The following is a 23,647-nucleotide window of genomic DNA, read 5'->3' as shown; positions in this document are numbered from 1 at the left end:
GGCAAAAAGATTTCCAGAGGACTATGTCTGCAATTTCTTCAAAAAACCTTTTTATCTTGCTGCATATGAACCAATGATATATCTAGTTCCTGGTGAACATGATTGGACAAGGACAAGTGGACCAGACATAGAGCCACCCAAATTTCATGTGAAGAAGGGGAGAAGGAAAGAGAAGAGAATAAAGGGCAGATTTGAGGTTCCAAAACCAAAGGACAGTTCAAGAATGGCCACTATAACATGCAGCAACTGTGGGCTCCAAGGCCATAGGTATACCAACTGCATGCAACAGTTGAGACCAGAGTTGGCTATGAGGAAAAAACAAGCATGTGGTAAACCCTTGTGAATTGTACTTGCTAATTGGTCTTCTTTCCTTCTATGTTTTTTGTGCTAAACCTTTGTGACTAACTATCATGTTTCCTTGTATGTTTGCAAGGCACCTGCAAGATCAAGGAATGAAGATACTCCATCAGGATCACAGCAGCCACCAACAAGGTCTGCTTCTGCAAGATCTGCTAGTGCAAGATCTGCTACTGCTAGATCTGCTACTGCAAGATCTACTTCAAGATCTGCTAGAGGGCCAGCTAGTGCAAGTGCAAGATTTGCAAGGCCTTTCACTGCCCCAAGATTTGCTGCAGGAGCTTCATCTTCTGGTCCTTCTACTTCTGGTGCTCCTTCAAGTGTCCCAGGGAATTATACTCGCTTGATGTCATTCTTTACTGCCAGTGGTAACACTTGAGTGAGAGAATGTTGCTACTTTGGTCTGATGGAGTACTAGAAGATGTGAACTAAGTTAGTTGTGCTACAAAACTGATGTATGTTCTAATGGAGTACTAAGTTGATTCTGATGTGAACTAAGTTATTTGTGCTACAAACCATGTATTTTCTGGTCATTTGTGGACATATGATGCTCCTGTCAACATATTATGCCTGCAATATCTGCAATATTTGGTCATTTGGCACTTGTGAACAACTCAATGCTTTTTGTGTTGTTCATTTGGCATTTGTGAAACAACTCAATGCTCATTTGGCACTTGTGAACAACTCAATGCTCCTATCAATATTATGTCAAGAAACCATGCTCATGTGTCAAGATATTTGTTCATTTGGCTTTTGTGAAACAACTCAATGCACATGTGTCAAGAAACCATGCACAAACTGGATGATAATGCCACAATGGCCACATACTTCATTACTAGGATGAACATACCAAATCTTTTTTACAAAGACACCTGACACATTACTAGGATCAACAACAGTAGGATCAAACCTGACACTAACTTGCAACACCTGACACTAACTTGCAAAGATCAACCTGACCACAACTAACACTAACTTGCATCTCTCCTTAACAAGGATCAACCTGACACTAACTTACAAGGATCAACCTGACCACAACTTGCATCTTCAGTGCCAAAACAAGCTTGAGTCTAAACCACTGACCAGTACTAAACAAGCTTACTGCAGGAGCATCTTAGCTGTCACTAAACCTACCACAAAGACAAGAAAAAGAAAGACAACATTATGATATTTCTCCTTCAGTGCATCTATCTCTGCATTTTTCTCCTTGAGCTGATCTTCCAAAGCCACCACCTCTCTTCCTCTTTGAGCTTTAGGCAGAGCTACAACTGCACTGTCATCTTCAAACACACCAACACTTGATTCACCTCTCAGCCTACACACTTCATCTCGCAAATCTCCAATCAAATCACTCAAAAACTTCGGCAGAGGATCATCATGCCATTCAAGGAAGCCACAACCACCATGCTGTACCAACAGAAATCAGGGTTTGAGAGGGGAGAAGATCTAATGAACAGAAAAGTAGAACAAAAATGAAATTTACCATGGCATCCACGTAGGCGTAGTACCTCCTGCATGGGTTCTGACGGCTCCATGAGATCCATCTCGGCGCCTTCCTACGCGGCCTGCACCAGCAGAGCTTCTCCGGCTCATACGCCATCGGGCTCTCACGGTAGGGCACCGACGACCTCGATTCGTCCCCTCTCCTTCCAGAGGCTCGACGGAAGCTGGGAGCCTGAGAACGACCTGAAGACCACGAGATTGACATTGACTTGGACGCAGCCGCCGCCGCCGCCTGCGAGATCGCCTCCGCCGCCAGCCCGCTCAGGAATCGCCTCCGCCGTTGCCTAACCCTAGTTTTCCCCCAAATGCACAAATTGTTTCCTGTTCACCCCTGCACATTGCTTTAATAACCAGGGCCACCACTCAGAGCAATCCCTGTTGACAGTGGCCACGTCAACATTTTTTTGCTCTAATGTTTGATTTGGCCACGGATTCGTTAGTTTACAAGTATTCTTATAGCCATAATTACTAGATTCTTACAACATTGGCTAAAGACCATAGCATAGTGGAGTTCAACATTGTTCACAACTACTACATCCATACATTACACTTAACTAAACCACCCTTCACAAAAGATTAGCAAAGCCTTCTATCAAAGCAACTTATATCATGATAGGTATGCTCTGCTTCATCTACCCAGATCATCTTCATCTACCTCACTCCTTCAAGATGTCATGGATCAACTTCAACTTCTCTTTGCTCTTCTCCAGTGACTTGAACTGCACAGCAAGCTGGAGCTTTAACTCATCCCTGCATTTTATCAGATTCTCATGTCCCCTCTTGAACTGCACATTCTCTTCTGTTAGTTTTTTCACAGACTGGGTGAGCTCATCAACCTGAATCTTTAAATTGTTGTTGCCTTCGGCTAGCTTTTCCTTCTCTTTCAAATGATTCATCTTCAAGTTCCTAATGACACTGCCTTGAGCTTCTACCAGGTTCATCAACACTTTGTACTTCTCTTGCATCTTGAAGTTCTCTGCCTCTTTCTTCTCCATCTCATTCTTCATGGCAGCCACAACTGATGCAGTGGCAACCTCAGCTCTCTTCTCCTTAGCCTGCACATAGCTTAAATCCAACACCCTGTCCTCCTGGGCATTGAGAAGTTGATGGACATCTTCAACTAGTTTGTCATAGTTGGCATCCAGATTCCTTTTCTCTTCTTTAAGGTGGTGGATAGTAAGTGAACTTTCCAGGTTATCCTTCCTCCTAGCAGTCCTGCTGTCTTCAAACATTTCCCAAAGCTTCAACAATGCATTTTGCATTGTGGGAGGCCACTCTGGGTCAACCCAAGCAAGGAAACCACAATTGACAGCTTCCTGCAATATAGCAAACACTTATATTGTTACTCTCTGAAGAATTACCATTATGAAAGGGCACTTTCAAAAAATCAACTAACAACATAAGAACTACAATCTATACATGTGGCCAACTAAACAATGCTACTCAATTAAAAATTAGCATCTACACTGCCTCAATCAACTAACAACACATGCCTACACAACATGTTGCAGTGAGCTTCAGTACTAATAAATAACTAAACTATGAGCTTCTCCACTGCCAACTAAGCTGCTGCCCATATATATATTACAGTGAACATAAGCATCAAAACCATAATCATCAGAACTACTAAGAAATAACTAAACCATAAATATATTACAGTGAACATAGCCAACTAAGCTATTGCAGTGAGCATCAGTACTATAAGCATCAAAACTACTAAATGGTAAACAATGTGCTTCATCATCAGTAGTAGTAACTATATTACAGTGAACATGAGAGAGCATCAATCTTACAGGCTGAGCACAAACTAGAAACCTCCTGCCCGTCTCAAATGATTCAAAAGCTATACGGCGCTCAGTTGGCAGCCGATGCTCCACGCAGAGCCCCTCTGGTGCCTTCTCCAAGCCATTGTAGTCTTGGTCTTCAATCCTAGCAGGAATCTACAGGGAGCAAATCCTCAAATCAGAAAACCAGATCATCAAATCCCCAAATCCCCAAATCACCTAACCCTAACCCTAGCTCTACCACTGACCTGATAATGCATCCCGTCGTCGTCGGAGGAGATCTGCAGGCCGGACAAGTCGTCGCTGCTCTCATCCTCGAAGACCATGGCGCGGCGGCGGTGGCGGACGCGGGGGTCTGCGCGGCGAGCGGCGGCGGCGACTGGAGAGACGAGGGCGATGGGGCGAGGAGAGGGACAGAGTGCGGCAGGCTCCGGTTGGGTTCGACCGGACCCGGCTACATGGAGCGACCAAGACGGGTGCGAGAGTTACCGAGCGGGTGCGCGCGGGTAAGCCACCGTGGCACCTGACACGTGGGCCCGATAGGTCAGATACGTGGTCAATACGCGCTTATACGGCTGTCAGACCATTTTGCAACACTTAGGCTTAGTGTTGGTACTGCATGGCAAAAAAAGTGACTAGCGGTACTGATTCGTCACAACATGCCGAAGCGTGGTAGTTCCTTGCAATTAACTCATCCTTACGAGCACGTGCACAAAGGTTTTCCAGCTGTCATCAACAAGGTCAAGCTGGCTCCGATAGGGGAGCGGTGACAAAGCCACGTTAGCAACTCGCTCTGACAACAATAGTGGTTGTTTGATGGTGCATGGTTCTTGATGTGATTATTATTATGTTTGAGGTGGTTTGTGCTTCTTATTAATAACCTTTATATAATAGAAAATAGATCTCGGTTCTTTCCGCCAAAATAAAAATAAAATAAGGTAGGGATAATCAAGATGATGCCCTCACATTATGGTGTTCGAAATGTTGCATATGCTATGCATAGCAACCCAAGAATAGTAAGATAAGAGACTCTAAACACCGGAGCGAGAGGCATGCATGGGCCGAGCACGCTCCCTGAATCACCTTCACTCATGGGCATGGCGACAAGGTACGGAGGCATGCGCGAGTTGCGCTCTCCTCTATCGTCGCTTCACCACTCCCTAATTATACACCACTCTCTTCTAGACACGCCCGGCCGAGCTATATATTCCTCCCCGTTCCTCGTCACCTGGAACGAGCAATGTCCCTGATGGAGCTCACCGTCCTACCTTCATACAACTAAAAATCAAGGCCATCACGAGGTAGGAGGAGGGGAGCTCGATCGATCCTAACGGTGAATAACAATCTACTACAGTAATAAAGGAACCATGGAGGGGTTCCAGTGGAGCAGGCCCGTCTCCTTGCTCCTGTACGCCGTCTTCTTCCTGGCGGCGGCGGCCGTGTCGGAGGCCAACATCGGCGAGTTCGACGAGTACTGGCAGCGGCGCCAGCTGGAGGCCAGAGCCCGCGCGGAGGCCGCCTACCATCCCAACCCCATCGAGGTCGCCAACAGCTTGAACCGCGCCGTCCACAGAGCCGTTCGGGAGGAGAGTGGGTCGAGGAGGAAGTTGCTGGGACTGCACAAGAAGTTCGCCGGGCCGTGCCAGGCGACGAACCCGATCGACCGGTGCTGGCGGTGCCGCGACGACTGGGCGACGGACCGGATGCGTCTGGCGCGGTGCGCGCAGGGGTTCGGGAGGCACGCCACGGGCGGGCTGGGTGGGAAGATCTACATCGTCACGGACGGCAGCGACGACGACGTGCTGGAGCCGCGGCCGGGCACGCTCCGGTGGGCCGTGATCCAGAATGAGCCCCTGTGGATCATCTTCGCCAGGCCCATGCTGATCAAGCTCAAGGAGGAGCTGCTGGTCGGCAGCAACAAGACCATCGACGGCCGCGGCGGGCAGCTGCGCATCGCCGACGGCGCGCAGGTGACCGTGCAGTACGCGCACAACGTGATCATCCACAACATCCACGTGAACGACCTCATCGTGGGCAAGGGCGGCAGGATCCGGGACTCGCCGCAGCACGCCGGGTTCCGCACCCAGTCCGACGGCGACGGCGTGAGCGTCTTCGGCTCCACCGACGTGTGGCTCGACCACCTCTCCCTCGCCACCTGCCAGGACGGCCTCATCGACGTCATCGACCAGTCCACCGGCGTCACCATCTCCAACTGCCACCTCACCAACCACAACGACGTCATGCTCTTCGGCTCCAGCGACAGCAACCCCAAGGACGAGATCATGCAGATCACCGTCGCCTTCAACCACTTCGGAAGAGGCCTCGTGCAGAGAATGCCAAGGTCATCATCATCATCTCAAGCTAAAATTAAGCTGGTTAATTTGTGCTCACAACATTTATAAATCATTTTTTCTTGCTTGATTATCAGGTGCCGATGGGGATTCTTCCACGTGGTGAACAACGACTACACCCACTGGCTCATGTACGCCATCGGCGGCAGCAAGAACCCGACCATCATCAGCCAGGGGAACCGCTACATCGCGCCGCCGAACCTGGCGGCGAAGCTGATCACGAAGCGGCTGTACGCGGAGGAGGCGGAGTGGAAGAACTGGGTGTGGCACTCGGAGGGGGACCTGATGCTCAACGACGCCGTCTTCGCCGACAGCGGCGGCCCCAACCAGAGGAAGTTCGAGAAGGATGACCTCATCCCGCCCAAGCCGGGATCGTACGTCACCAGGCTCACGCGCTTCGCCGGCTGCTTGCCGTGCAAGCCCGGCAAGCCCTGCTAAACCTTGGTGGCCCCGCCGGCCGGCCGGAGCCGATCCCTTCCGAATCTTCAATTCTATAGCTTTGTTCAATTCTTTTACTCAAAGATTCGTGTATGTATTACTAGGACATTTGAGTAGTCTACGGGGTTCAGATCAGAGGGCCCTGTAGGTTGTTCTTGTACGTGCATTCGCCGTGTCAGCGGCCAGGCGACGCGGAGGGGATGAAGGGCAGAGAGAGAACATGTTTCTGTCTAGGTCATCCTGCTTACTTAGGGGAGGTGGAGGGCCCGACAGAAGGCATGCAAATATTGAAGAGGGCCGAGACTAATTTGTTAACTGTTATTTTAAGGTTTATCGTCTGTTTATTTCTACAATTTTATTTCAACTTTCTATACATGCATACATGCAAAATACGCAAGTGAACATGTGTGCAATTTTCCCCGCGCCGATGAAAACATTTTTAGAAACAAGCTTGTTGTTGTTCGGGCTGGACAATTACCCACTTCCTACAATCTGGCCTGAACCTTTGGGCCAGGTTGTCTCTTGCCTGCTCATGGATTCAGCTGTCAGTTCAAAAGATTAACCTATTTGAAATGGAATCTCTGGATCTATGTTTATTTTTAATGCACAATTTCACCGACACAACAAATATACAAACGACCCTTTTCACTCGTAGTGAATTTTGAGGATAGTTTCAACCAATTAGTTAGCAACGTTCCATAAAAAAGAACTAGTAAATAATAGAATAAAGTCAAACAACATGCACATGTGACACTTAATTTAACGTGGAAAAACCATCGTTGTGGCTCACACGACTTCACCATTAGGATGGTGAGAACAAAGTCATCTCTAGGACCTCTCTCAATGTTGCCAACCGGCAACAACAACCACCACCACCACGAGAAGCAAAGCAGAGTAACACAACTTGTGTTTGTTTCTGAATTTTGCAAACTGCTTTTAAATCGCTGAATCAAACAATATCAAATTTGGCATGCACACATACACACGAATTCATGAGATCCCCTAAAGAATTTAGCTCAGTACGACATTGTTTGCTTACCCAATCTATGCATCTCCTAAAACTACTTTGTGTTGAAACTACAACGGTACGAACCGACAAAACCACACTCAATTAGATGCTCCACTGACCCAATCTTTAAATCAGCTAACCACATCGAAATACCTAAAATAAGGACGATCCCATCAAATTTGTTGTCAATTCAAGCACGTTTGAGCCTCCAATCACCAGCTTAAACATCTTCTAGTCAGATGCGGCAAATCTGGACAGAACCTCTCTCCTCCTTCTCTCTCTCTGTCAAAGGTTGTGCTCTTATTGTGTGCTCTCTTGCACTCTCACAATGGAAGCCACCACCAGCTGAGTGGAGTGACTAGGGTTTTCTTCTTCCCTCACTTCATTAGGAAGCACTCACGATAGTTGGATGCAAATGCATGTTCGACTTATCGGCCGATGTTGGGCTGCTAACACACCTCCATGTCTTCTTGTTGTGTGCCCTCTTTCACTCTCACGACGACAACCCACCAGCTGAGTGGAATGGCTATGATTTTCTTCTCCCCTCACTTCACTGTGGTGCACTCACAACTGTTGGATGCAAATCAGATCAATGGGCCACACGTGTTGGACTTTGTGGGTTGATGTTGGGCTTTCAACACACCACCATGTGGGGATACTTGGACCAACAATTGTTCAGCTTTAAGAATGAAGCCCTTAGGTAACAAACAAGAGTGTCGACTAACAACTAAAACAAGGACACATATCTACTATTGTGTTGATGGAGGGCGTGGTTTGATGATACAGTAATTTGTCCAATAGCAGGTAATAATAACCGCATGAGCAATATTAGGCCTTGTGCACACCATAACATTTATCAAACTAAACCTAGGACCTAATACTCGTTTACGAATTGTACAAAGTAGACAAAATGTATTTTGACCATCATTCCTATGTATTTTTTTCTACAAATAAAATATGCTTGTATTCGAATAAATTGTATATTTTTTACTAATACTTGTAGGTAGTGCATAGGTGTTCCTTTAGAAATGATTTTTTAATAGAACAAGTTCAATATAGATAACACGGATGTTGGGGAATATAGCATGCAATTTTAAAAAAATTCCTATGATCACGCAATATCTTGTTGGAAATATGCCCTAGAGGCAATAATAAATTGGTTATTATTATATTTCCTTGTTCATGATAATCGTTTATTATCCATGCTAGAATTGTATTGATAGGAAACTCAGATACATGTGTGGATAAATAGACAACACCATGTCCCTAGTAAGCCTCTAGTTGACTAGCTCGTTGATCAATAGATGGTTACGGTTTCCTAACCATGGACATTGGATGTCGTTGATAACGGGATCACATCATTAGGAGAATGATGTGATGGACAAGACCCAATCCTAAGCCTAGCACAAGATCGTGTAGTTCGTTTGCTAAGAGCTTTTCTAATGTCAAGTATCATTTCCTTAGACCATGAGATTGTGCAACTCCCGGATACCGTAGGAATGCTTTGGGTGTACCAAACGTCACAACGTAACTGGGTGGCTATAAAGGTGCACTACAGGTATCTCCGAAAGTGTCTGTTGGGTTGGCACGAATCGAGACTGGGATTTGTCACTCCGTGTAAACGGAGAGGTATCTCTGGGCCCACTTGGTAGGACATCATCATAATGTGCACAATGTGACCAAGGAGTTGATCACGGGATGATGTGTTACGGAACGAGTAAAGAGACTTGCCGGTAACGAGATTGAACAAGGTATCGGGATACCGACGATCGAATCTCGGGCAAGTACTATGCCGCTAGACAAAGGGAATTGTATACGGGATTGATTGAATCCTCGACATCGTGGTTCATCCGATGAGATCATCGAGGAGCATGTGGGAGCCAACATGGGTATCCAGATCCCGCTGTTGGTTATTGACCGGAGAGTCGTCTCGGTCATGTCTGCGTGTCTCCCGAACCCGTAGGGTCTACACACTTAAGGTTCGGTGACGCTAGGGTTATAGAGATATTAGTATGCGGTAACCCGAAAGTTGTTCGGTGTCCCGGATGAGATCCCGGACGTCACGAGGAGTTCCGGAATGGTCCGGAGGTAAAGATTTATATATGGGAAGTCTTATTTTGGTCGCCGGAAAAGTTTCGCGCATTATCGGTATTGTACCGGGAGTGCCGAAAGGGGTCCGGGGGTCCACCAAGGGGGTCCACCTGCCCCGGGGGGCCACATGGGCTGTAGGGGTGTGCGCCTTGGCCTATATGGGCCAAGGGCACCAGCCCCAAGAGGCCCATGCGCCAAGAGATGAGGGAAAGGGAGAGTCCTAAAGGGGGAAGGCACCTCCGAGGTGCCTTGGGGAGGATGGACTCCTCCCTGGCCGCACCCTTCCTTGGAGGAAGGGCCAAGGCTGTGCCCCCCTCTCCCTTGGCCCTATATATAGTGGGGGGAAGGGAGGCAGCATAACCTAAGCCCTGGCGCCTCCCTCTCCCTCCCGTGACACATCTCCCTCCTCCCGCAGCGCTTGACGAAGCCCTGTTGGAATCCCGCTACTTCCACCACCACGCCGTCGTGCTGCTGGATCTCCATCAACCTCTCCTTCCCCCTTGCTGGATCAAGAAGGAGGAGACGTCGCTGCTCCGTACGTGTGTTGAACGCGGAGGTGCCGTCCGTTCGGCGCTAGGATCATCGGTGATTTGGATCACGACGAGTACGACTCCATCAACCCCGTTTTCTTGAACGCTTCCGCTCGCGATCTACAAGGGTATGTAGATGCACTCCTTCCCTCTCGTTGCTAGTAAACTCCATAGATTGATCTTGGTGATGCGTAGAAAATTTTGAATTTCTGCTACGTTCCCCAACAGTGGCATCATGAGCTAGGTCTATGCGTAGTTTCTATGCACGAGTAGAACACAAAGTAGTTGTGGGCGTCGATTTTGTCAATTTACTTGCCGTTACTAGTCTTATCTTGATTCGGCGGCATCGTGGGATGAAGCGGCCCGGACCGAGCTTACACGTACACTTACGTGAGACAGGTTCCACCGACTGACATGCACTAGTTGCATAAGGTGGCTAGCGGGTGTCTGTCTCTCCCACTTTAGTCGGATCGGATTCGATGAAAAGGGTCCTTATGAAGGGTAAATAGAAATTGGCATATCACGTTGTGGCTTTTGCGTAGGTAAGAAACGTTCTTGCTAGAATCCCATAGCAGCCACGTAAAACATGCAACAACAATTAGAGGACGTCTAACTTGTTTTTGCAGGGTATGCTATGTGATGTGATATGGCCAAAAGGATGTGATGAATGATATATGTGATGTATGAGATTGATCATGTTCTTGTAATAGGAATCACGACTTGCATGTCGATGAGTATGACAACCGGCAGGAGCCATAGGAGTTGTCTTAATTTATTGTATGACCTGTGTGTCATTGAAAACGCCATGTAATTACTTTACTTTATTGCTAACCGTTAGCCATAGTAGTAGAAGTAATAGTTGGCGAGACAACTTCAGGAAGACACAATGATGGAGATCATGATGATGGAGATCATGGTGTCATGCCGGTGATGAAGGTGATCATGCCGCGCCTCAAAGATGGAGATCAGAGGCGCAAGATGATATTGGCCATATCACGTCACTTTATGATTTGCATGTGATGTTTGTCATGTTTACATCTTATTTGCTTAGAACGACAGTAGCATAAATAAGATGATCCTCAATAAAATTTCAAGAGACGTGTTCCCCCTAACTGTGCACCGTTGCGAAGGTTCGTTGTTTCGAAGCACCACGTGATGATCGGGTGTGGTAGATTCTAACGTTCGAATACAACGGGTGTTGACGAGCCTAGCATGTACAGACATGGCCTCGGAACACATGCGAAACACTTAGGTTGACTTGACGAGCCTAGCATGTACAGACATGGCCATGGAACACAAGAGATCGAAAGGTCGAACATGAGTCGTATAGTAGATGCGATCAACATGGAGATGTTCAACGATGATGACTAGTCCGTCTCACGTGATGATCGGACACGGCCTAGTTTGACTCGGATCATGTATCACTTAGATGACTAGAGGGATGTCTATCTGAGTGGGAGTTCATTAATCAGATGAACTTAATTATCATGAACATAGTCAAAAGGTCTTTGCAAATTATGGCATAGCTTACGCTTTAGTTCTACTGTTTAAGATATGTTCCTAGAGAAAATTTATTTGAAAGTTGATAGTAGCAATTGTGCGGACTGGGTCCGTGAACTGAGGATTGTCCTCATTGCTACACAGAAGGCTTATGTCCTTAATGCACCGCTCGGTGTGCTGAACCTCAGCGTCGTCTGTAGATGTTGCGAAACATCTGACATACACGTTTTGATGACTACGTGATAGTTCAGTGCGTGATGCTAACGGTTTAGAATTGTGGCACCAAAGACGTTTCTGAAACGTCGTAGAACATATGAGATGTTCCGAAGACTGAAATTGGGATTTCAGACTAGTGCCCATGTCAAGAGGTATGAGACCTCTGACAAGTTTCTTAAGCCTGCAAACTAAGGGAGAAAAGCTCAATCGTTGAGCATGTGCTCAGATTGTCTGAGTACTACAATCGCTTGAATCGAGTGGGAGTTAATCTTCCAAATAAGATAGTGATGGTTCTCCATAGTCACTGCCACCAAGCTATTAAAGCTTCGTGATGAACTATAACATATCAGGGATAGATATGATGATCCTTGAGCAACTCGCGATGTTTGACACCGCGAAAGTAGAAATCAAGAAGGAGCATCAATTGTTGATGGTTAGTAAAACCACTAGTTTCTAGAAGGGCAAGGGCAAAAGGGATACTTCATGAAACAACAAATCGTTTGCTGCTCTAGTGAAGAATCCCAAGGTTGAACCCAAACCCGAGACTAAGTGCTTCTGTAATGAGGGGAACGGTCACTGAAGCAGAACTACCCTAGATACTTGGTAGATGAGAAGGCAGGCAAGGTCGACAGAAGTATATTGGATATACATTATATGAATGTATACTTTACTAGTACTCCTAGCAGCACTAGGGTATTAGATACCGGTTCAGTTGCTAAGTGTTAGTAACTCGAAATAAAAGCTGCGGAATAAACGGAGACTAGCTAAAGGTGAGATGACGATATGTGTTGGAAGTGTTTCCAAGGTTGATATGATCAAGCATCGCATGCTCCCTCTACCATCGAGATTGGTGTTAAACCTAAATAATTGTTATTTGGTGTTTACGTTGAGCATAGACATGATTGGATTATGATGTTCATTTAAGAAGAATAATGGTTACTCTTTTATTTGAACAATACCTTCAATGGTCTTGCGCCTAAAATAAATGGTTTATTGAATCTCGATCGTAGTGATACACATGTTCATGCCAAAAGACATAAGATAGTAATGATAGTACCACATACTTGTGGCACTGCCATTTGAGTCATATTGGTATAGAACGCATGAAGAAGCTCCATGTAGATGGATCTTTGGACTCACTCGTTTTTGAAAAGATTGAGACATGCGAACCATGTCTATTGGTATATATGCATGAAGAAACTCCATGTAGATGGTTCGTTTGGACTCACTTGATTTTGAATCACTTGAGACATGCAAATCATACCACATGGGCAAGATGACTGAAAGGCCTCATTTTCAGTAAGATGCAACAAGAGAGCAACTTGTTGGAAGTAATACATTTGATGTGTGCAGTCCAATGAGTGCTGAGGCACGCAGTGGATATCGTTATGTTCTTACTTCACAGATGATTTGAGTAGATGCTGAGTGTATTTACTTGATGAAACACAAGTGTGAATTATTGAAAGGTTCAAGTAATTTCAGAGTGAAGTTGAAGATCGTCGTGACAAGAGGATAAAATGTCTATGATATGATCATAGAGATATCTGAGTTACGAGTTTGGCACACAATTAAGACATTGTGGAAAGTTTTTCACAATTAATACCGCCTGGAACACCACAGTGTGATGGTGTGTCCGAACATCATAACTGCACCCTATTGGATATGGTGCATACCATGATGTCTCTTATCGAATTACCACTATCGTTTATGGGTTAGGCATTAGAGACAACCGCATTCACTTTAAATAGGGCACCACGCAATTCCGTTGAGACGACACCGTTTAGAGAAACCTAAGTTGTCGTTTCTTAAAAGTTTGGGGCTGCGATGCTTATGTGAAAAAAGTTTCAGGCTGATAAGCTCGAACCCAAAGCGGATAAATGCATCTTCATAGAATACCCAAAACAGTTGGGTATACCTCCTATTTCAGATCTGGAAGCAAAATGATTGTTTCTAGAAACGGGTCCTTTCTCGAGGAAAAGTTTCTCTCGAAAAGAATTGAGTGGGAGGATGGTGGAGACTTGATAAGGTTATTGAACTGTCACTTCAACTAGTGTGTAGCAGGGCACAGGAAGTTGTTCCTGTGGCACCTACACCAATTGAAGTGGAAGCTTATGATAGTGATCATGAAACTTCGGATCAAGTCACTACCAAACCTCGTTGGATGACGAGGATGCGTACTACTTCAGAGTGGTACGTGATCCTGTCTTGGAAGTCATGTTGCTAGACAACAATGAACCTACGAGCTATGGAGAAGCGATGGTGGGCCCGGATTCCGACGAATGGCTCGAGGCCATGAAATCCGAGATAGGATCCATGTATCAGAACAAAGCATGGACTTTGGTGAACTTGCCCGATGATCGGCAAGCCATTGAGATAAATGGATCTTTAAGAAGAAGACGGACATGGACGGTAATGTTACCATCTATGAAGCTCGACTTGTGGCAAAGAGTATTTTCACAAGTTCAAGGAGTTGACTACGATGAGATTTTCTCATCCGTAGCGATGCTTAAGTCCGTCGGAATCATGTTAGCATTAGCTGCATTTATGAAATCTGGCAGATGGATATAAAAAAAAACAAGTTTCCTTACCAGTTTTCGTAAGGAAAGGTTGTATGTGATACAATCAGAAAGGTTTTGTCGATCCTAAGGATGCTAAAAGGTATGCTAGCTCCAGCGATCCTTCCATGGACTAGAGCAAGCATCTCGGAGTCAGAATATACGCTTTGATGGAGTGATCAAAGTTTTTGGGTTTATACAAAGTTTGTTAGAAACTTGTATTTACAATAAAGTGAGTGGGAGCGCTACAACATTTCTGATAAGTATATGTGAATGACATATTGTTGATCCGAAATGATGTAAAAATTTCTGGAAAGCATAAAGGGTTGTTTGAAAGGAGTTTTTTTTCAAAGGAAGACCTGGATAAAGCTGCTTACATATTGGGCATCAAGATCTATAGAGATAGATCAAGACGCCCGATGATACTTTCAAAGAACGCACACCTTGACACGATTTTGAAAGAGTTCAAAATAGATCAGCAAAGAAGGAGTTCTTGGCTGTGTTACAAGGTGTGAGTATTGAGTAAGACTCAAGACCTGACCACAGCAGAAGAGAGAGAAAGGACGAAGGTCGTCCCCCTATGCTTTAGACGTAGGCTCTACAGTATGCTATGCTGTGTACCGCACATGAAGTGTGCCTTGCCATGAGTTGGTCAAGGGGTACAATAGTGATCCGGGAATGGATCACATGACAGCGGTCGAACTTATCCTTAGTATCTAGTGGACTAAGGAATTTTCTCGATTATGGAGGTGAAAAGGAGTTTGTCGTAAAGGGTTACGTCGATGCGAACTTTGACACTAATCCGGATGACTCTGAGTAGTAAACCGGATTCGTATAGTAGAGCAGTTATTTGAAATGGCTCCAAGTAGCGCGTGGTAGCATCCACAAGATGACATAGATATTCGTAAAGCACACATGGATCTGAAAGGTTCAGACCCGTTGACTAATAACCTCTCTCACAAGCATAACATGATCAAACCAGAACTCATTGAGTGTTAATCACATAGTGATATGAACTAGATTGTTGACTCTAGTAAACTCTTTAGATGTTGGTCACATGGTGATGTGACCCGTGAGTGTTAATCACATGGTGATGTGAACTAGATTATTGACTCTAGTGCAAGTGGGAGACTGTTGGAAATATGCCCTAGAGGCAATAATAAATTGGTTATTATTATATTTCCTTGTTCATGATAATCGTTTATTATCCATGCTAGAATTGTATTGATAGGAAACTCAGATACATGTGTGGATACATAGACAACACCATGTCCCTAGTAAGCCTCTAGTTTACTAGCTCGTTGATCAATAGATGGTTACGGTTTCCTGACCATGGACATTGGATGTCGTTGATAACGGGATCACATCATTAGGAGAATGATGTGATGGACAAGACCCAATCCTAAGCCTAGCACAAGATCGTGTAGTTCGTTTGCTAAGAGCTTTTCTAATGTCAAGTATCATTTCCTTAGACCATGAGATTGTGCACTTCATTCTCCTAATGATGTGATCCCGTTCACCAAATGACAACACATGTCTATGGTTAGGAAACTTAACCATCTTTGATTAACGAGCTAGTCTAGTATAGGCTTACTAGGGACACGGTGTTTTGTCTATGTATCCACACATGTATCAAGTTTTCGGTTAATACAATTCTAGCATGAATAATAAACATTTATCATGATATAAGGAAATATAAAATAACAACTTTATTATTGTCTCTAGGGTATATTTCCTTCAGCCTCTAGAGTCAATAATCTAGTTCACGTCGCCATGTGATTTAACATCAATAGTTCACATCACCATGTGACTAACACCCATAGTTCACATCGCCATGTGACCAACACCCAAAGGGTTTACTAGAGTTAATAATCTAGTTCACATCGCCATGCGACCAACACCCAAAGGGTTTACTAGAGTTAATAATCTAGTTCACATCGCCATGTGATTAACACCCAAAGAGTACTAAGGTGTGATCATATTTTGCTTGTGAGAGAAGTTTAGTCAATGGGTCTGCCACATTCAGATCCGTATGTATTTTGCAAATTTCTATGTCTACAATGCTCTGCATGGATCTACTCTAGCTAATTGCTCCCACTTTCAATATGTATCTAGATTGAGACTCAGAGTCATCCAGATCGGTGTTAAAGCTTGCATCAACGTAACTCTTTACAATGAATTTATCACCTCCATAACCGAGAAATATCTCCTTAGTCCTCTAGGGATAATTTTGACCGATGTCCAGTGATATACTCTTGGATCACTATTGTACCCCCTTGCCAAACTCATGGCAAGGTACACAATAGGTCTGGTATACAACATGTCATACTTTATAGAACCTATGGCTGAGGCATAGGGAATGACTTTCATTCTCTCTTTTTCCGTGGTCAGGTTTTGAGTCTTACTCAACTTCATACCTTACAACTCAGGCAAGAACTCCTTCTTTGACTGATCCATTTTGAACTCCTTCAAAACTTATCAAGGTATGTACTCATCGAAAGTTTTATCAAGCGTCTTGATTTATCTCTATAGATCTTGATGCCCAATATGTAAACAACTTCGCCGAGGTCTTTCTTTGAAAAAATCCTTTCAAACACTCCTTTATGCTTTCCAGAAAATTCTACATCACTTCCGATCAACAATATGTCATTCACATATACTTATCAGAAAGGTTGTAGTGCTCTCACTCACTTTCTTGTAAATACAGACTTCACCACAAGTCTGTATAAAACTATATGCTTTGATCAAATCATCAAAGCGTATATTCCAACTCCGAGATGCTTGCACCAGTCCATAGATGGATCGCTGGAGCTTGCACACTTTGTTAGCACCTTTAGGATTGAGAAAAACTTCTGGTTGCATCATATACAACTCTTCTTTAAGAAATCCATGAAGGAATGCAGTTTTGACATCCATTTGCCAGATTCCATAATCATAAAATGTGGCAATTGCTAATATGGTTCGGACAGACTTAAGCATCGCTATGGGTGAGAAAGTCTCATCGTAGTCAACTTCTTGAACTTGTGGAAAACCTTTCATGACAAGTCGAGCTTTGTAGATACTAACATTACCATCAGTGTTAGTCTTCTTCTTGAAGATCCATTTATTCTCTATGGCTCGCCGATCATCGGGCAAGTCAACCAAAGTCCACACTTTGTTCTCATACATGGATCCTATCTCAGATTTCATGGCCTCAAGCCATTTATTGGAATCTGGGCTCATCATAGCTTCTTCATAGTTCGTAGGTTCATCATGGTCTAGTAACATGACTTCCAGAACAGGATTACCATACCACTCTAGTGCCGAACGTGCTCTAGTTGACCTACAAGGTTTGGTAGTAACTTGATCTGAAGTTTCATGATCATCATCATTAGCTTCCTCTCTAGTTGGTGTAGGCATCACGGGAATGGTTCTCTGTGATGAGCTACTTTCTAATTCGAGAGAAGGTACAATTACCTCATCAAGTTTTACTTTCCTCCCACTCACTTCTTTCGAGAGAAACTCCTTCTCTAGAAAGGATCCATTCTTAGCAACAATGACCTTGCCTTCGGATCTGTGATAGAAGGTGTACCCAACAATTTCTTTTGGGTATCCTATGAAGACGCACTTCTTCGATTTGGGTTCGAGCTTATCAGGTTGAAGCTTTTTCACATAAGCATCGCAACCCCAAACTTTAAAAAACGACAGCTTAGGTTTCTTGCCAAACCACAGTTCATACGGTGTCGTCTCAACGGATTTAGATGGTGCCCTATTTAATGTGAATGCGGTTGTCTCTAATGCATAACCCCAAAACGATAGTGGCAAATCGGTAAGAGACATCATAGATCACACCATATCTAATAAAGTACGGTTATGACGTTCGGACACACCATTACGCTGTGGTGTTCCAGGTGGCGTGAGTTGTGAAACTATTCCACATTGTTTAAAATGAAGGCCAAACTCGTAACTCAAATATTCGCCTCTGCGATCAGATTGTAGAAACTTTATTTTCTTGTTACGATGATTCTCAACTTCACTCTGTAATTCTTTGAACTTTTCAAATGTTTCAGACTTGTGTTTCATTAAGTAGATATACCCATATCTGCTCAAATCATCTGTGAAGGTCAGAAAATAACGATACCCGCCGTGAGCCTCAACACTCATTGGACTGCATACATCGGTATGTATTATTTCCAATAAGTCAGTGGCTCGCTCCATTGTTCCGGAGAACGGAGTCTTAGTCATCTTTCCCATGAGGCACGGTTCGCAAGCATCAAATGATTCATAATCAAGTGATTCCAAAAGTCCATCCGCATGGAGTTTCTTCATGCACTTTACACCAATATGACCTAAACGGCAGTGCCATAAATATGTTGCACTATCATTATAAACTTTGCATCTTTTGGCATCAATATTATGAATATGTGTATCACTACGATCGAGATTCAATAAACCATTTATATTGAGTGTATGACCATAGAAGGTTTTATTCATGTAAACAGAATGAAAATTATTCTTTGACTTAAATGAATAACGCTATTGCAATAAACATGATCCAATCATATTCATGCTCAACGCAAATAACAAATAACATTTATTTAGGTCCAACACTAATCCCGAAGGTAGAGGGATGATACGTCTCCAACATATCTATAATTTTTTATTGTTCCATGCTATTATATTATCTGTTTTGGATGTTTAATGGGCTTTACTATGCACTTTTATATTATTTTTGGGACTAACCTATTAACCGAAGGCCCAGTGCAAATTGCTGTTTTTTTGCCTATTTCAGTGTTTCGCAGAAAAGGAATATCAAACAGAGTCCAAACGGATGAAACCTTCGGGAGAGTTATTTTTGGAACAAACGCAATCCAGGAGACTTGGAGGGGAGGTCAAGAAAGAACCGAGGAGGCCACGAGGTAGGAGGGCGCGCCCAGGGGGTGTTCTATAGCGATGAGATCCCATCTTGGAGCCTTTTCTGGCGCTCCATCGAAGGGGGAATCGATCACAGAGGGCTTCTACATCAGCACCATAGCCTCTCCGATGATGTGTGAGTAGTTTACCACAGACTTTCAGGTCCATAGTTATTAGCTAGATGGCTTCTTCTCTCTCTTTGGATCTCGATACAAAGTTCTCCTCGATCTTCTTGGAGATCTATTCGATGTAATTCTTTTTGCGGTGTGTTTGTCGAGATCCGATGAATTGTGGGTTTATGATCAAGATTATCTATGAACAATATTTGAATCTTCTCTGAATTCTTTTATGTATGATTGGTTATCTTTGCAAGTCTCTTCGAATTATCAGTTTGGTTTGGCCTACTAGATTGATCTTTCTTGCAATGGGAGAAGTGCTTGGCTTTGGGTTCAATCTTGCGTTGCTCGATCCCAGTGACAGTAAGGGAAACGACATGTATTGTATTGTTGCCGTCGAGGATAAAAAGATGGGGTTTATATCATATTGCTTGAGTTTATCCCTCTACATCATGTCATCTCGCCTAATGCGTTACTCTGTTCTTATGAACTTAATACTCTAGATGCATGCTGGATAGCGGTCGATGTGTGGAGTAATAGTAGTAGATGCAGAATCGTTTCGGTCTACTTGTCGCGGACGTGATGCCTATATACATGATCATGCCTAGATATTCTCATAACTATGCGCTTTTCTATCAATTGCTCGACAGTAATTCGTTCACCCACCGTAAATTATGCTATCTTGAGAGAAGCCACTAGTGAAATCTATGGCCCCGGGGTCTATCTTTCATCATATCATCTTCCTATCAATTTACTATTCCTTCTATCTTTTATTTTGCAATCTTTACTTTCCAATCTATATCATAAAAATACCAAAAATATTTATCTTATTATCTCTATCAGATCTCACTTTTGCAAGTGACCGTGAAGGGATTGACAACCCCTTTATCGCGTTGGTTGCAAGGTTCTTATTTGTTTGTGTAGGTACGAGGCGACTTGTGCGTAACCTCCTACTGGATTGATACCTTGGTTCTCAAAATTGAGGGAAATACTTACGCTACTTTGCTGCATCACCCTTTCATCTTCAAGGAAAAACCAACGCATGCTCAAGAGGTAGCAAGAAGGATTTCTGGCGCCGTTGCCGGGGAGGCTTACGCCAAGTCAAGACATACCAAGTACCCATCACAAACTCTTATCCCTCGCATTACATTATTTGCCATTTGCCTCTCGTTTTCCTCTCCCCCACTTCAGCTTTGCCATTTTATTTGCCCTTATTTCCATTCGCTTGCTTCTTGTGTGCTTGTGTGTTGGATTGTTTGTCACGATGGCTCAAGACAATACTAAATTGTGTGACTTTTCCAATACCAACAATAATGATTTTTCTTAGCACTTCGATTGCTCCTATTACCGATGCTGAATCTTGTGAAATTAATGCTGCTTTGTTGAATCTTGTCATGAAAGATCAATTCTCTGGCCTTCCTAGTGAAGATGCCGCTACTCATCTAAACAACTTTGTTGATTTGTGTGATATGCAAAAGAAGAAAGACAGGATAATGATATTGTTAAATTGAAGCTATTTCCGTTTTTTGCTTAGAGATCGTGCTAAAACTTGGTTTTCGTCTTTGCCTAAAAATAGTATTCATTCATGGAATAAGTGCACAGATGCTTTTATCTCTAAGTATCCCCCCCCCCCCGCTAAGATCATCTCTCTTAGAAACGATATTATGAATTTTAAGCAACTTGATCATGAGCATGTTGCACAATCTTGGGAGAGGATGAAATTAATGATTCGCAATTGCCCTACACATGGATTAAATTTATGGATGATCATACAATTTTTTTATGCCGGATTGAATTTTGCTTCTAGAAATCTTTTAGATTCAGCCGCGGGAGGCATTTTTTATGGAAATCACTTTAGGAGAAGCTACTAAACTCCTAGATAATATTATGGTTAATTATTCTCAATGGCACACCGAAAGATCTACTAGTAAAAAGGTTCATGCGATAGAAGAGATTAATGTTTTGAGTGGAAAGATGGATGAACTTATGAAATTGTTTGCTAATAAGAGTGCTCCTATTGATCAAAATGATATGCCTTTGTCCACTTTGATTGAGAATAATAATGAATCTATGGATGTTAATTTTGTTGGTAGGAATAATTTTGGTAACAACACGTATAGAGGAAACTTTAATCCTAGGCCGTTTCCTAGTAATTCCTCTAATAATTATGGTAATTCCTACAACAACTCTTACGGAAATTTTAATAAGATGCCCTATGATTTTGAGATGTTAAAGAATTTATGATTTCCCAAAAGAATTTCAATGCTTTGCTTGAGGAAAAATTGCCTAAGATTGATGAGTTGGCTAGGAACGTGGATAGAATTTCTCTTGATGTTGATTCTTTGAAACTTAGATCTATTCCACCTAAGCATGATATCAATGAGTCTCTCAAATCTATGAGAATTTCCATTGATGAGTGCAAGGAAAGAACCGCTAGGATGCGTGCTAAGAAAGATTGCTTTGTAAAGGCGTGTTCTTCTAGTTTTCATGACAATAGGGATGAAGATCTAAAAGTGATTGATGTGTCTCCTATTAAATCTTTGTTTTGCAATATGAATCTTGATAATGATGGGACTGGAGATGAGTCAACTTTAGTTAAAAGGCGTCCCAATGATTCAGAGTTTTTAGATCTTGATGCAAAAATTGGTAAAAGTGGGATTGAAGAGGTCAAAACTTTACATGGCAATGAACCCACTATTTTGGATCTCAAGGAATTTAATTATGATAATTTTTCTTTGATAGATTGTATTTCCTTGTTGCAATCCGTGTTAAATTCTTCTCATGCTTATAGTCAAAATAAAGCTTTTACCAAACATATTGTTGATGCTTTAATGCAATCCTATGAAGAAAAACTTGAATTGGAAGTTTCTATCCCTAGAAAACTTTATGATGAGTGGGAACCTACTATTAAAATTAAGATTAAAGACCATGAAATCTATGCTTTATGTGATTTGGGTGCTAGTGTTTCCACGATTCCAAAAACTTTGTGTGATGTGTTAGGTTTCCGTGAATTTGATGATTGTTCTTTAAATTTACACCTTGCGGATTCCACCATTAAGAAACCTATGGGAAGGATTAATGATGTTATTATTGTTGCAAATAGGAATTATGTGCCCGTAGATTTCATTGTTCTTGATATAGATTGCAATCCTACATGTCCTATTATTCTTGGTAGACCTTTCCTTAGAACGATTGGTGCAATTATTGATATGAAAGAAGGAAATATTAGATTCCAATTTCCGTTAAGGAAAGGCATGGAACACTTCCCTAGGAAGAAAATTAAATTACCTTATGAATCTATTATGAGAGCCACTTATGGATTGCCTACCAAAGATGATAATACCTAGATCTATTCTTGCCTTTATGCCTAGCTAGGGGCGTTAAACGATAGCGCTTGTTGGGAGGCAACCCAATTTTATTTTTGTTTCTTGATTTTTGGTTCTATTTAGTAATAAATAATTCATCTAGCTTCTGTTAAGATGTGTTTTCATGTTTTAAATTAGTGTTTGTGCCAAGTAGAACCTTTGGGAAGACTTGGGTGAAGTCTTTATGATCTTGCTGTAAAAAACAGAAACTTTAGCGCTCACGAGATTAGCTGCCATTTTTTTTACTGGAAAGTGCTTTTAGGTTGATTCTTTTTGCAGATGTTTAATAGAAAAATTCCTCACGTCCACCAATTTATTTCAGAATTTGTGGAGTTCCAGAAGTATACGTTTGATCTAGATTACTACAGACTGTTCTGTTTTTGACATATTCTATTTTTCATGTGTTGTTTGCTTATTTTGATGAATCTATGGCTAGTATCGGGGGGTATGAACCATAGAGAAGTTGGAATACATTAGGTTTTAGACCAATATAAATAAAGAATGAGTTCATTACAGTAACTTATGGTGGTGATTTGTTTTCTTATACTAACGGAGTTCATGAGATTTTCTGTTGAGTTTTGTGTTGTGAAGTTTTCAAGTTTTGGGTAAAGATTTGATGGATTATGGTATAAGGAGTGGCAAGAGCCTAATCTTGGGGATGCCCAAGGCACCCCAAGGTAAAATTCAAGGACAACCAAAATCCTAAGCTTGGGGATGCCCCGGAAGGCATCCCCTCTTTCGTCTTCGTCCATCGGTAACTTTACTTGAGGCTATATTTTTATTCACCACATGATATGTGTTTTGCTTGGAGCGTCTTGTATGATTTGAGTCTTTGCTTTTTAGTTTACCACAATCATCCTTGCTGTACACACCTTTTGGGAGAGACACACATGAATCGGAATTTATTAGAATACTCTATGTGCTTCACTTATATCTTTT

The 23,647-nt window shown here is 43.0% G+C and overlaps 2 protein-coding genes across 2 annotated transcripts; one reads left to right on the top strand and one right to left on the bottom strand.

Annotated features, from left to right (window-relative positions):
- Positions 1-2,516: 2,516 nt before the first annotated feature.
- LOC109748938 (uncharacterized) lies at positions 2,517-3,970 on the bottom strand. Its single transcript, XM_020307943.1, has 3 exons — positions 3,893-3,970; positions 3,654-3,800; positions 2,517-3,176 (listed from the first exon to the last, which is right to left on the bottom strand). Exons 1-3 carry the CDS (start codon positions 3,968-3,970, stop codon positions 2,517-2,519), a joined length of 885 nt encoding a protein of 294 aa, XP_020163532.1.
- Positions 3,971-4,945: 975 nt separating this feature from the next.
- On the top strand, positions 4,946-6,830 carry LOC109748940 (pectate lyase-like). The gene is made up of 2 exons (XM_020307946.3): positions 4,946-5,985; positions 6,073-6,830. The coding sequence occupies exons 1-2, from the start codon at positions 5,012-5,014 to the stop codon at positions 6,431-6,433; spliced, it is 1,335 nt and encodes a 444-aa protein (XP_020163535.1). The 5' UTR covers positions 4,946-5,011; the 3' UTR covers positions 6,434-6,830.
- Positions 6,831-23,647: the final 16,817 nt, after the last annotated feature.

This window comes from Aegilops tauschii, chromosome 7 (genome assembly GCF_002575655.3).
Source record: "Aegilops tauschii subsp. strangulata cultivar AL8/78 chromosome 7, Aet v6.0, whole genome shotgun sequence".
Taxonomy (NCBI): Eukaryota; Viridiplantae; Streptophyta; class Magnoliopsida; order Poales; family Poaceae; genus Aegilops; species Aegilops tauschii.
Note: the sequence above shows the minus strand (reverse complement) of the source record. Positions and strands in the feature narration are given on the sequence as shown.

Coding starts and splice junctions, on each gene's coding strand:
- LOC109748940 (XM_020307946.3), top strand. CDS start 5,012: ATGGAGGGGTTCCAGTGGAGCAGGCCCGTCTCCTTGCTCCTGTACGCC. Junction 5,986..6,072: donor CTCGTGCAGAGAATGCCAAG/GTCATCATCATC, acceptor CTTGATTATCAG/GTGCCGATGGGGATTCTTCC.
- LOC109748938 (XM_020307943.1), bottom strand. CDS start 3,970: ATGGTCTTCGAGGATGAGAGCAGCGACGACTTGTCCGGCCTGCAGATC. Junction 3,801..3,892: donor ACGACGGGATGCATTATCAG/GTCAGTGGTAGA, acceptor TGCTCCCTGTAG/ATTCCTGCTAGGATTGAAGA. Junction 3,177..3,653: donor TTCTAGTTTGTGCTCAGCCT/GTAAGATTGATG, acceptor GCTATATTGCAG/GAAGCTGTCAATTGTGGTTT.